Genomic DNA, 12,468 nt, shown 5'->3' on the forward strand with positions numbered 1-12,468 from the left:
GGTCTGGGGCTGCCAGCAGCCTTGGTGACATCCTCCAGCCATGGCACTGATGGGTGCTGGGAGCAGGACCACCCCCAGCGCTTGCCAGGCCTGGGCCCCCACCTCAAGTCCCCAGGCCACCACGGTGCCCAGCAGCTCCTGCAGGGACCCGGCCGGGCTGAAGGTGCCGCAGAGCTCGGCCACGCCGTGCCGGGCTCGCCGGGGTGCCCAGCTGCCCTGGCAACATGGCGGGGGGGGGGGGTGGGTGTCCTGCACCCCCTGGGTGCTGGGACAGGCAGGGTGCGGGCAGGGGTTTGCCTGCACCCGGTTCCTGCCCGTCCACATCTCCTGGCAGTTGCAGAGCGGTTCCTCCAAGCTTTGCTGCACGGCCTCCAGCGGCAGGAGGAATGGCACCATGGGCACGGGGGTCCTGGGGACCCCCCCTCCCTCCCCAGCGCCACAAACTGGTGGCTGTCACCGTGTCGAGGCTGTGCTGGAGCTGCGGGAGGATGTGGTGGGTGTCCAGCCACGGCTGCACCAGGGCCACGGTTTGGCTCCTGGCTTTGCCAGGGAAAGAGCCGAGGGGAAGAGGGTGGCTCTGCTGGAGAGCCGCAGCAGAGCCCAAATCTGGCCCATCTGCTGCGGGGGGAAGAGGAGCTGGAGATGGGGTGCTGGGGGTCCTGCCCCAACCCCCCCCCCAGCAGCATCCCAGGGCAAAAGGGATGTGGGGACCCCCAGCAGCATCTCGGGGTGAGGGGGTTGTGAGGAACCTCCCAGCAGCATCCCAGGGCGAGGGGGACATGGGGACCCTCCAGCAGCATCCCAGAGTGAGGGGGACGCAGAGAACTCAAGGTGCAGAGGATGGTGGCCATGAGGGAGGGGACTCTGGGCTGCATGGGGGGACACCTCGAGGCAGAGCCTGCAACACACAGAGGCTGCCGTGAGACACACAGCCCTGGGACACCGACATGGTCCCATCCAGGGACCTGTGGGACCCCAAGAAAGGGCATAGCCCCAGGGATGAGGTACCTGCTGGGATGGCCTCATGCGCAGGGTCGCAGGCAGAACTGAGAGGGGGCACTGTGCTGTCGCCCAGGGGGCAGGTGGGTGCCATGGAGCCCCAATTTCATCTCTGGGCCCAGCCCCTGCTTGGGGTGGGATGCAGACAGGTGGATGGTGATACGACCCCCCAAAAAAAGCCTCAATCCAGTGCAAAACTAACCAGAGTTTATTGCTTCACAAGCGCTCCCTGACGCTACATGACCAGGGGCTTGAAGGCATCGAGGACAAGGGGACACAGGGAATCCAGCCAGGCGCTGGAGGTGACCCCGACAGGCACTTGGGGGAACCAAGGCACGTTACTGCACATCCCTGGCACAGGTGACAAGGGACAGAGGTGTCCCCTGCAGAGGCAGGCACTACGGTTACAGGCAAGGTGGGCCAGGCAGGGGTTAGTAGATGCTCCTAGCGTGGCTTGGGGAGGGGAACCAACATCACCCCACCCCAGAGGATGCTACTTCATCTCCAGGTCCACCAGGCGCTGGCCTGAGGGGGCAAAGGGTCCCACCAGCCAGGTCAGGGGGGTGTTGTGAGCCACATGCTCCACCAGCTCGTCCATCAGCTGGCGAGCTTTGGCAGCGTGGGCACGGGCTTGGGCCAGCACGCTGCCCGTCACGTCCTGGAGGGAGGTGGCAGAGGAGAGGGCTGCCCGTAGCTCCTCCACGTTTTGCCGGACCTGCCCCGCCGTGTCCTGGATGCTGGCAGGGAGGCCCTGGAGGCTGGACACCAAGGGCTGGCAGGAGCTCTGGAGCTGCTGCGTCAAGCTCTGCAGCAGGGCCAGCGTGCCCGACTCCACCGGCTGCGGGGGGAACAAGGGGGTGGTGAGGGGTGTGGGGGGGAAAGGGACACCGGGTGACCCCGGGGACCCCCTACCTTCCACCTACCTCTGGTGGCACCAGATCCTTGCCACCCCCAGGTTGCTTCTTGCTCCACTCCAGCCACATCTGCTGCAGCTTCTCCTGCCCTCCCTGCAGCTTCTGGTCCATGCCCTGCTTGAGGTGCTCCACCTGGGGGGAGAAGCAGAGGCTGGTGTGGGTGGGCTGCTGCAGCCCCAGGGTGGCATGGGGGGTGGGGGACAGGACACAGGGATGGGTCCTACCAGGTCGAGGGTGCGCTGGAGCTGGGCCAGCACGTCCTGGCTGCTGCGGCGGGCGCTCTGCAGCTTGCCCAGCGAGTGCTGGAGGGCTCGGTGCCGCAGCTTGGTCGAGAGGGAGCCCAGGCGCACGAAATAGCTCTGCTGCTGCTTCTGCTGCTCCGTCTCAAAGCCCTCCACGGCCGTGGCCAGCTTGGCTGTGGGAGAAGAGCTGCTGAAGTGGGCCTCCCACATGCCACCCCTCTCTGAGGGACCCCCCCCCGCAGCCCGTGACACATCTCCAGGGGGTTGTGATCAGCTCCTTACCCAGCTCCTCATCTGTCATGGGCAGGTAATGGTCCACCAGCTCCTCCGACTTCTCCAGCATGGTTCCCATCCCGCTCACCACCATCTGGCCCACGGTCGAGCCCATGACGGTGCTGATGCCGCTGCTCACCGCTGACTTGGTCAGCTCCACGCTGCCCTGCACAGCCCCTTTGGTCATGTCCATCACCCCCGTCACCCGGCTGGTCACCGCGTCCTTGGCCCCAGCCACGGTGCTGGTCAGGACATCCTTGGCCCCTGTCACCGTGGAGGTCACCAGCTGTTTGGTGTCCGAGATGAGCTGGAAGGGGATGACACACAACCCTCTGTTAAGCAGTGCTGGGGATGGGGGCCCTTGACTGTGTTTGCCCACCCCACCCCACTACCTTCTCCGGGGGCTGCTGCAGGATGGGCAGCTTCTCCTCCAGCTTATCCAGCCCTTTGCAGGCGTATTCGTTGGCGGTGGAAACTAGAGATGAGAAAAAAGGTGGGTTTGAACACCTTGCTGCCTTGCAAGAGCCCTGCTAGGGCCAGGTTTTGGGGTACCCCAAAACTCACAGGGTGCTGCCAACTCCCCCAGCTTCTCCTCCAGCTTCCCCAGCCCTTTATGTGCATTTTGGTTGGCGATATAAACTGGAGACACCAAACCAGATTGTTCCTCTCCTGCTGCCTTGCAAGAGCCCTGCTAGGGCCAGGTTTTGGGCACCCCAAAACTCACGGGGTGCTGCCACCCTCCAGCTTCTCCAGCCCTTTACATGCATTTTGGTTGGCAATATAAACTGGAGACACCAAACCAGATTATTCCTCTCCTGCTGCCTCACGAGAGCCCGGCTAAAGCCAGTTTTTGGGCACCCCAAAACGCACGGGGTGCTGCCCCCCTGCCCCCCAGCCCCACTCACTCTGCGGCTCCAGCTTGGTGAGGATGGGCTGGGCCCCGCTGACCGCCGCCGCCGTCAGCGTCTTCACCCCCTTTTCGGCGGCGTCGCAGACGGACTTGACGTAGGGGTGGCTCTCCTTGGTGGAGGCGTACGCCGTGGAGACCACCCCGTAGGCAGAGCTCACCAGGGGCAGGCTGGCCACCCTCGACCCGATGCTCTGGTGGCATCAAGGGGTCAGGATGAGCGTGTGTGTGGGAGCGATGGAGCCCCAAATCTCATCGGGGACGGGGTGGGGGACACATGGTGTGCCCCCAACTCCCGCCCCCCCCCCCCCCCCCAAGGATGTCTCCATGGAATCTCCAAGCCCACCCAAGCGTAGGGTAACCCAGAGCCCTCTCCCCAAACACGGACACCCCGGACACACCCCACCCCACCCCCCCTTGCCCCCGCTGACCTGCTGCTCCTCCGCCTTCGGCTGCGCCGTCCCGGGCTCGCTGGTGGCCATGGCGGGGCTGGGGGGGAACCGTGAGCGGGGTCAGACCCCCCCCAATACCCCCAATTCACCCCCCACCCCCCCCAAGTTTCCCTCCTCCCTAGGATGGGGCAGCCTCCACCCATCCGGGACCGGGACCGGGACCGGGACCGGGACCGGGACCGGGACTCACCTCCGGAGACTACGCCAGGCCCTGGGCTCGCCCCGCTCCCTCCCCACGGGCCTTTATAGCCCCGGAGCCCGGCCCCGAGCGCATGTGACCGGGACCCGCCCAGCCGGGGCCGGCCCGGGGCGGTCCGGGAGCACCGACCCGCTGGGATCGCCGCGGTCCGGGGCTGCACCGACATCAGCCCCCCCGGGAACCGGCACCGGGACCCCCTCCCCGCCCCGCCCCGGGACCCGATTCCCCGGATCCGGACTGCACCGACCCCCGCGGAACCGGGCTGCACCGAGACCCCCGGGACCGGGATGCACCGAACCCCTTCAGTGATTGGGATGCACCGACCTCCCCGGGATCGGCTTCTTCCCCCCCCCCGAGATCCGCTCCCCCGGGACCGGCCTGCACCGACCCCCGCGGAACCGGGCTGCACCGGTACCCCCGGGACCGGGATGCACAGACTCTCCGGGACCGGCTCCCACCCCCCCGGGATCGGCTCCCCCGGGACCAGACTGCACCGAGACCCCCAGGAGAGGCTCCCCCGGGACCGGGCTGCACCGACCCTCCCCCAGATCGGGCTGTACCGACACCCCCCACCCGGGACCGGATCCCCTGAGACCGCGCTGCACTGACCCCCCCTGCCCCGACACCGACCCCCCCCCACCCCCGGCTACACTCGCACCAACCCCCCGGAACAGGTCAGGCACTGACACCACCCCCACCCCCCCCCCAAACCCCCCTCCCCTCCGGGGGATCCTCCAGGACGGGGCTCCCAGAGTTTCCCCCCACCTGGCCCAGTGGAGAAGGGCAGACTGGTCCCAGTGGGGGCAGGAGGATGGACAGTCCGGGGCGACCCAATGTCACCCCGCTGGGTGCCGTGGCCACGCTGCGCCCACGATGCCGGGGACACCCCGGGCCCAGCCCCGCGATGGTGATAACCGGGACGAAGTCCAGTGCCACACGGCCGCCGTTCACAGTCCAGCCACCCCAGCATCTCCACCCCCCCAGCACCCTCCATCCCAGTACCCCACTGCCACCCGCCCCGCTCTCCCCGGCATCCCACTGGTGAAACCCTCCCCGTGAGGTCACCCCACGTCCCCAGCTCTGCCACCTCTGCCAAGCCCCCCGGCGAGCCTGGCATGACATGGTGGCCCTGCTGCAGCCGGCGCTGTGGGCTGCGAGTCACTTGAAGGCCTAAAAAGTTGTTTCCTCCCTCTTTTAAAGTGCTTTGGAGCCGTTAAGACAAGAAATCCCGACATTCCCCCGGTTTGGGGACACCGCAGGGAGCCCCCGATGGGTAAGGCTTGGCACAGGCTGTGTCCTCCACGTGCCACCGTCCTCTCCCTCCCCAAACGAGTCCCCAGCCGCGGCAACAGGGGTCCCACGCCGCGTCACCGAGTCCATCGTCACCTCATCCCCAGCAGGGATGGAGTTCACTGCTGCAGGTGGGTGGGCGCTCCCCCAGTTTGGCAGTGCCGGTGGCTCAGCGCTGGCTGCAGAGCTGCGGGGGAGCGGGCACCTGGTGCGTCCCCACCACGGTGTCACAACCCTCCCACTTGGCCATCTCCACCTGGTCATCCTCCGGATACTCCACCATGGCGGGGGCAAAGGGTCCCACCAGCCAGGGCAGGGGCGTGTGCTGCCCCACGTACTCCAGCATCTCGTCGACGCTCCGCTGCGCCCGCAGCACCTTTTCCCGGCTCTGCGCCAGCACCAAACCCGACAGCTCGTGGAAGGAGTGGGCGCGGGAGAGGGAAGCCTGCACGCCCTCCACGCCGTGCCGGACGTGTCCCGCCGTCTCCTGCACGCCGCTGGGTAAACCCCGGGTGCTGGCGACCAGGCGGGTGCAGGCGGCGTGGAGCTGGCGCAGGAGCCCGCGCAGCATGGCCAGCGTCCGTGCCTCCACCTGCAAGGCAGCCCGCGGGCAGGGGTGGCCCTGGGGTGGGATGCTCCTCCTGCCCAGCCTGGCTCAGACCCCTGTCCCTTGGCATCCTCCACAGGCATGGTCCCCCACCCCATACTTTGGTCTCCTCCATGGGCATGGTCCCCCAAACTGTACCTTGGTGTCATCCATGGGCGTGGTCCCCCACCCCATACCTTGGTCTTCCCCAAGAGCATGGTCCCCCAACCTGTACCTTGGTCTCCCCCAAGAGCATGGCCCCCCCAAACTGTATCTTGGTGTCCTCCACAGGCATGGTCCCCCACCCCATACCTTGGTCTCCTCCAAGAGCATGGCCCCCCACCCCATAACTTGGTGTCCTCCATGGGCATGGTCCCCCCACCCCATACCTTGGTCTTCCCCAAGAGCATGGTCGCCCAACCTGTACCTTGGTCTCCCCGAAGAACATGGTCCCCCAACCTGTACCTTGGTCTCCCCCAAGAGCATGGTCCCCCAAACTGTACCTTGGTGTCCTCCATGGGCATGGTCCCCCACCCCATACCTTGGTCTCCCCCAAGAACATGGTCCCCCAACCTGTACCTTGGTCTCCCCCAAGAGCATGGTCCCCCAACCTGTACCTTGGTCTCCTCCATGGGAATGGCCCCCTATCCCATATTTTGGTGTCCTCCACGGTACCCCCTCCCCGTACCTCGCTCTCCTCCATGGGCACGGCATCCTGCTGGCTCCACTCCAGCCACATGCGGTGGAGATGCTGCCGGGTGCCGTACAGGGGCCCGTCCATGCCCTGCCGCCCCTGCTCAATCTGGGGGAAGGGACAACAAGGTGGGAGCACACCGGGAGGGGGGCTGGGCTGGCAGGGGGCTGGCACACTCCCCGCCACATCCTTACCAGCTCGATGAGGCGGTGGAGCTGGGCCAGGACCCGCTGGGCGCTGTGCCGTGCCCGCTGCAGCTCACCCAGCGAGCGCTGCAGGGCTCGGTGCCGCAGCTTGGCCGAGAGCGAGCCCACGCGGACGAAGCAGCTCTGCCGCCGCCTCTGCCGCGCCGGCGTGGCCACCTCCACGCTCGCCGCCGCCGCTGCCGCTGTGGGGCCAGGGGGTGAGAACGGCACGGCTGGACCATCCTGCGCCCGGCACCGGTGCGTCCCACCACCAGCACTGGGATGACCTCCCCCCCCCCGAGCTTCACACCCCATCGTGGGGACACGGAGGTGCCCAGCCATGGGATGCTTGGCCACCAGGTCATGTGGAGGTGTCACCAAAAAGCCAGATGACCTCTCCGGTGACCTCTGCCGTGACACGGGGACAGCTCTGCCCACTGCTATCCCGTGCCGAGCTATAAATACCCGGGGTGGGCGGCACAGGGCTATATTTGCTTTCTGGTTTCCAGGTGAGAGTTCACCCACCACCACCGCACCGTGTTCCCCGGCTTTGGGTTCCCATTGTCCCCTGCGCGGTGTCGCGGTGACCGTGGGCACCGTGTGGGGCTCAGCGCCGCCCTGGCACGGCAGAACCGCCCAGGCACCCCCGCAGGGGATGCAAGTGATGCAGGAGCAGTGCTGAACAATAGGGTGGGGGTCCCGGGGTGGGGGCTTGGCACCCCCAAATTTGGGAGATGGTTTCTGGCATGGCTGGCACTCACCCAAGTCCTCATCCGTGCCGGGCAGGTATCGCTCCACCAGCTCCTCCGATTTCTCCAGCATCGTGTCCACCCCCGTGGCCAGTAGCCGGCCCACGCGGGAGCCCGCCACGGTGCTGACGCCGGTGCTCAGCGCCGAGCGCGTCCTCTCCACGCCACCCTGCACCGCACCGCGGGCCAGGCCCACCGCCCCGCTGACGGTGGACGACACCAGCTCCCTGGTCTCTGCCACCACCTGGGAGGGGACAGCAGAGGGACATCTTGTCCCAGTGCCTCACCCAGCGCTGGACCCCCCCCCCCCCCCCTTTCCCGTGTCCGCCAGAGGAGACGTTACCTTCTCCGGGGGCTGCTGCAGGATGGGCAGCTTCTCCTCCAGCTTATCCAGCCCTTTGCAGGCGTATTCGTTGGCGGTGGAAACTAGAGATGAGAAAACAGATGGGTTTGAACACCCTGCTGCCTCGCAGGGCGAGTTTTTGGGGTACCCCAAAACTCACAGGGTGCTGCCAGCCCCCCACCTTCTCCTCCAGCTTCTCCAGCCCTTTACGTGCACTTTGGCTGGTGATAAAAACTAGAGACACCAAACCAGATCGTTCCTCTCCTGCTGCCTTGCAAGAGCCCTGCTAGGGCCAGGTTTTGGGGCACCCCAAAACTCAGTGGGTGCTGCCAGCCCCCCCCTCAGCTTCTCCTCCAGCTTCTCCAGCCCTTTATGAGCATTTTGGTTGGCAATATAAACCAGAGACACCAAACCAGATTGTTCCTCTCCTGCTGCCTTGCAAGAGCCCTGATAGGGCCAGTTTTTGGGGTACCCCAAAACTCACAGGGTGCTGCCAACCCCCCAGCTTCTACTCCAGCTTCTCCAGCCCTTTATGTGCATTTTGCTTGGCGATATAAACTGGAGACACCAAACCATATTATTCCTCTCCTGATGCCTCACAAGAGCCCGGCTAAAGCCAGTTTTTGGGCACCCCAAAACACACGGGGTGCTGCCCCCCTGCCCCCCAGCCCCACTCACTCTGCGGCTCCAGCTTGGTGAGGATGGGCTGGGCCCCGCTGACCGCCGCCGCCGTCAGCGTCTTCACCCCCTTTTCGGCGGCGTCGCAGACGGACTTGACGTAGGGGTGGCTCTCCTTGGTGGAGGCGTACGCCGTGGCGACGGCGCCGCAGGCACAGCTCACCAGGGTCAGGCTGGCCACCCGGCTCACCACGCTCTGCCGGGGGGGATGGAGGTGATGCCGGGACCCCCAGCGATGCCCACAGTTCCCCACACCCCAACCCTGTGGTACCCCTACCTTCAGCTCCTGCCCATCCTCTGCCGGCACGGCGTTTTCGGCCGACATGGCAGCGGTGGCTGCAGCGAGAAGAGAAAGATCATGGGGTGCCGTGGGTGGCTGAGCCCAGTGTGGACACCCCGGGGTGGCCGATCCCCACGGCCACCCCCTCACCATGCCGGGGAAAGTGGTACATGGTGGGGCTGAGCCCCCCAGCGCGCCCCTCCACAGCCCCTTACTCCTCTGAGGGCTGAGACCCATCAACTCGTGACAGGAGTGGGAAGAAGCTGGAGAACTTTGGGCCGTTTGAAGGGATATGGGGGGCGGGGTGGGGTGGTTTCTGGAAGGGGTTTGGGGATGGGGATGCCCTCCTGCCCTGCCAGGGTGCAATGGGGTCGGGTCCCCCTATCCCCTCTTGGGTCCCCCCATCCCAGTTTGGGGCTGGAGAGGGTTTTTGGGTGATTCAGCAGGAAGCTGGGCTGGATTTGCCTTTCGCAAGCCCGTGGCAGGGACGTGCCACCCGTCACAGTCACCTCGGCCGGGGCAGCCCCAGCACCCACAGCAGTTCCCCCCTCGCCCCCCCCCGGACAGTTCCCCCCTCGCCCCTTTGGGGTGTCCCGCTGCCCTGCAGCTGCGCCCCGGGTCCCACCCCCTGCCTGGCCCTGTGGACCCCCGGGGGCAAGTCCTGGGGGGAGGGGCTTGGGGGGGGAGGGGGCTTGCAGGCACGTCCTTGAGGGGGGGGACACACAGGTCCCCTTAGGTCCCTGGGGGGCAGGTCCCCTTGGATCCCTGGGGCTGTCCCTTTGCGCCTCCGGGGTGCAGGTCCCCAGGGGGGGCCAGGTCCCCTTGGGTCCCTGGGGGTGTCTCCTTGGGTCTCTGGGGGGCAGGTCCCCTCGGGGCCACTGGGGTGCTTCGGGGCACCCATCACGGAGCGGGGGGGGGACACGGGACAGGCAGGGGACACCTGTGACACCCCCCCCCAGCCCCTGCTGTCCTGCCTGAAGCCGCAGAGCTCTCAGCAGCCCGGGCGGGCTCTGCCCCCCGCCAATCCCCGGAGCCCCCCCGGGCCCTACGGGACCGGACCCCGGGACCCCCGGACCCCCCCTCCGGACCCCCCCGGACCCCCCGGGCCCGCTTCCCACCCTCCAACTACCGCGAAGTCCCGAGGACGGTACTTACAGGGGGAGGGGGTGGAGGTGGGAGGTGGGGGGTCTGTCGCGCCCCCCGGTCGTGATCGCGATCCCGTGTCGCGATTCTCGGCCCCCGCCCAGCGCCGAATTCATAGTTGGCGGCGGGAGCCAATCAGCGAAGGGGAGGGCCGCGCCGCCACCAATTAGGAGGGAGGGGCGGGTCTGAGGGGAGGGGGCTGGCTTTGGGCGGTGCCGCCACGTGGGGGGGGGTCCCACGTGGGGCCGCGGCGGGGCCCGATCCTGCCCCGAGGGCTCTGCAACGTCCCGGGGACCCCGGCGGGGCCAGCCCGGCCTGGTGGGGGGCGGCCAGGGGACCCGAGCCACCCCCCCCCCCCCCCCCCCCCCCGCCAAATGTCCCCGCCCCAGGTGTGCCCTTGCCAGGTGTCCCCATGCCTCGTGACCCCGCACCACGGGACGCCATGGCAGGTGTCCCCATGCGAGGCGTCCCCTTGCCAGGTGTCCTCAGGCCAAACGCCTCCGTACCAAGCGTCCCCTTGACACGTGTGTCCCCGTACCCAGTGTCCCCGTGCCAGGTGTCCCCATGCCAAAGTTCTCCACACCAAGCGTCCCCTTAACGTGTGTCCCCACGCCAGGGGTCCTCTTGCCAAGCATCTCCACTCCAAGTGTCCCCACCCCAGGTGTCCCCACACCGAGTGACCTAACGCCAGGTGTCCCTGTGCCAAACATCGCCATGCTAGATGTCCCCAAGCCAAGCAGAGACCCACAGGGTCCCAGGCCACCCCTGGCCTCTGTGGGAGCTCAGGCCAGGGGACAGCAGTGTCACCCAGCGGTGAGCAGTGCCTGAGGGCAGTGGGCGATCCCAGGGGGTGGCCCTGCTGGGGAGCAGGCTGGCCTGGGTGGGAACGGGCACGGGCAGGGGACACAGCAGGTAAGGGACAGGCATGGCTGGGGAACGTGGTCCCCATCACTGCCTTGTCCTCGGGGACTTCGTAGGATGACACCCAGGAGAAAGAGTGTGGTGGCACCAAGTGACCGTGTTTAATGTGCTCTTGTGGGGTGGGGACAGGGACGTGTGCCAGGAGGGATGGGGACAGGGACGTGGCACAGCCTGAGCCAGGTGGGAAGGGGCTGGGGGGCCACTGGGATGGGCATCACCGGATGGAGACAGGGGCCATTGGGATGGGGACAGCTGGACCCCTGTCCCCCTGCCTCAGTTTCCCCAGGAGAGCTCATCTTGGCTGGGGACAAAGCAGCAGGGAGGGAGGTGACATGCTCAGGCCCCTGAGGTGCCACCAAGCCCCTTGCCTAGGGGTCCGGTGACTGCTGCCCGCCCCCCTTGCTCTCACAGCCTGTGTCCCCAGCCTGGCTCACGGCGGCCACCTCCTGTCCCCGGTGACGCGGGGGGCTGGCGCAGAGGGTGTCGTGGGTGGCCGTGAGCTGGGGGGCCACCCGCCGCAGCAGCGCCAGCAGCCGGCACTCGCAGGCCCAGGGGTTGCCCGAGATGTCGAGCTCCAACGCGGGGCCGGGGGCCGGGGGCGGCAGCTCCAGCGCCCGCAGCCGGTTATACGCCAGGTCGAGGACGCGGAGGTGGCGCAGGGGGACGAAGATGCCGGCGGGCAGCGCCTGCAGCTGGTTATCCTGGAGGAAGAGGAGGCGCAGGGCGGGCACGGGCGCGAAGGTGGTGGGCGGCAGCGTGCCCAGCTGGTTGCCCTCCAGGTCGAGCCGCTCCAGCGCCCGCAGCCCGGCCAGTGCACCCGGTGCCAGGGCTGCCAGGCGGTTGTGGGAGAGATCCAGGCTACTCAGGGAGCGCAGCGGGTGGAAAACCGCCGGTGGCACCTCCGCCAGGGCATTGGCAGCCAGGTCGAGCCACCGCAGCTGCGGAAGGTGCCGGAACCAGGCAGGCTGCAGCACCCGCAGGCGGTTCCCCCGCAGCACCAAGTGCTGGAGGTGGCCGGTGGTGGCGAAGATGCCGGCGGGGAGGTCGGCCAGGAGGTTATCGGTCAGGTCGAGGACGCGCAGGGTGGGCACAGGGCGCAGGAGGGTTTCGGGGAGGGTGGCGAGGCGGTTGGAGGAGAGGTGGAGCTCCTGCAGCCGGGGCAGCCCGGCCAGGGCGGTGGGGAGGAGGGTGGCCAGCGCCGTGAACTCCACCGAGATGGCCAAAAGGGTGGGGGGCAGCCCGGAGGGGAAGGTGCTCAGGGTGGGCTCCGTGCAGACGAAACGGGTGGCGTTGGGTGGGGGGGAGCACGACGCGGCGGCGGGGCTGAGCGGCGGCAGCGCCAGCAGCAGCAGCAGCAGCAGCAGCGGTGGTGGCGGTGGCAGGATCCGGCCCGGTGGCATCATGGTGCTGCGGGCAAGTGGCCATCGTCACTCGAGGGTTGTGCAAGCCCTGCCGTTGCTGTCCCGCTGCCAGCTCTCCACCCAGGGTGGGCAGGCCATGGCTGCGGGGGGGGGGGGGGGGAGATGACCTAACCCCCATGTCCCTCCCTCCCTGGCCCCGCTCTGAGCCCCCCAACCCTGCCCTCACCTTCCCAACGGCTCCTCGGGGACCAT

The 12,468-nt window shown here is 67.7% G+C and overlaps 3 protein-coding genes across 3 annotated transcripts; all 3 read right to left on the reverse strand.

The window, feature by feature from the left end:
- Positions 1-1,492: 1,492 nt before the first annotated feature.
- LOC104344935 (perilipin-3) lies at positions 1,493-3,817 on the reverse strand. The gene is made up of 7 exons (XM_086477561.1): positions 3,767-3,817; positions 3,334-3,529; positions 2,821-2,903; positions 2,438-2,735; positions 2,138-2,328; positions 1,923-2,045; positions 1,493-1,837 (listed from the first exon to the last, which is right to left on the reverse strand). Exons 1-7 carry the CDS (start codon positions 3,815-3,817, stop codon positions 1,493-1,495), a joined length of 1,287 nt encoding a protein of 428 aa, XP_086333687.1.
- Positions 3,818-5,445: 1,628 nt separating this feature from the next.
- Positions 5,446-8,836, reverse strand: LOC147413780 (perilipin-3-like). The gene is made up of 7 exons (XM_086477560.1): positions 8,789-8,836; positions 8,512-8,707; positions 7,834-7,916; positions 7,496-7,734; positions 6,751-6,985; positions 6,551-6,664; positions 5,446-5,868 (listed from the first exon to the last, which is right to left on the reverse strand). The coding sequence occupies exons 1-7, from the start codon at positions 8,834-8,836 to the stop codon at positions 5,446-5,448; spliced, it is 1,338 nt and encodes a 445-aa protein (XP_086333686.1).
- A 2,387-nt stretch (positions 8,837-11,223) lies between these two features.
- On the reverse strand, positions 11,224-12,468 carry LRG1 (leucine rich alpha-2-glycoprotein 1). Its single transcript, XM_086477751.1, has 2 exons — positions 12,443-12,468; positions 11,224-12,262 (listed from the first exon to the last, which is right to left on the reverse strand). The coding sequence occupies exons 1-2, from the start codon at positions 12,466-12,468 to the stop codon at positions 11,224-11,226; spliced, it is 1,065 nt and encodes a 354-aa protein (XP_086333877.1).

Source organism: Leptosomus discolor, chromosome 24 (genome assembly GCF_034619465.1).
Source record: "Leptosomus discolor isolate bLepDis1 chromosome 24, bLepDis1.hap2, whole genome shotgun sequence".
NCBI classification, from domain to species: Eukaryota; Metazoa; Chordata; class Aves; order Leptosomiformes; family Leptosomidae; genus Leptosomus; species Leptosomus discolor.

Bases quoted from the DNA above. Each gene is read 5' to 3' on its own strand.
- LOC104344935 (XM_086477561.1), bottom strand. From the start codon at position 3,817: ATGGCCACCAGCGAGCCCGGGACGGCGCAGCCGAAGGCGGAGGAGCAG. The intron at 3,530-3,766 runs GTCAGCGGGGGC...TGATGCCACCAG, and splicing joins CGAAGGCGGAGGAGCAGCAG to AGCATCGGGTCGAGGGTGGC. The intron at 2,736-2,820 runs GTAGTGGGGTGG...ATCCCCTTCCAG, and splicing joins TGCAGCAGCCCCCGGAGAAG to CTCATCTCGGACACCAAACA.
- LOC147413780 (XM_086477560.1), bottom strand. From the start codon at position 8,836: ATGTCGGCCGAAAACGCCGTGCCGGCAGAGGATGGGCAGGAGCTGAAG. The intron at 7,917-8,511 runs GTGAGTGGGGCT...TCTCATCTCTAG, and splicing joins CACCAAGCTGGAGCCGCAGA to TTTCCACCGCCAACGAATAC. The intron at 5,869-6,550 runs GTACGGGGAGGG...GCTGCCTTGCAG, and splicing joins TGCCCATGGAGGAGAGCGAG to GTGGAGGCACGGACGCTGGC.
- LRG1 (XM_086477751.1), bottom strand. From the start codon at position 12,468: ATGGTCCCCGAGGAGCCGTTGGGAAG. The intron at 12,263-12,442 runs GTGAGGGCAGGG...ACTTGCCCGCAG, and splicing joins CCCGAGGAGCCGTTGGGAAG to CACCATGATGCCACCGGGCC.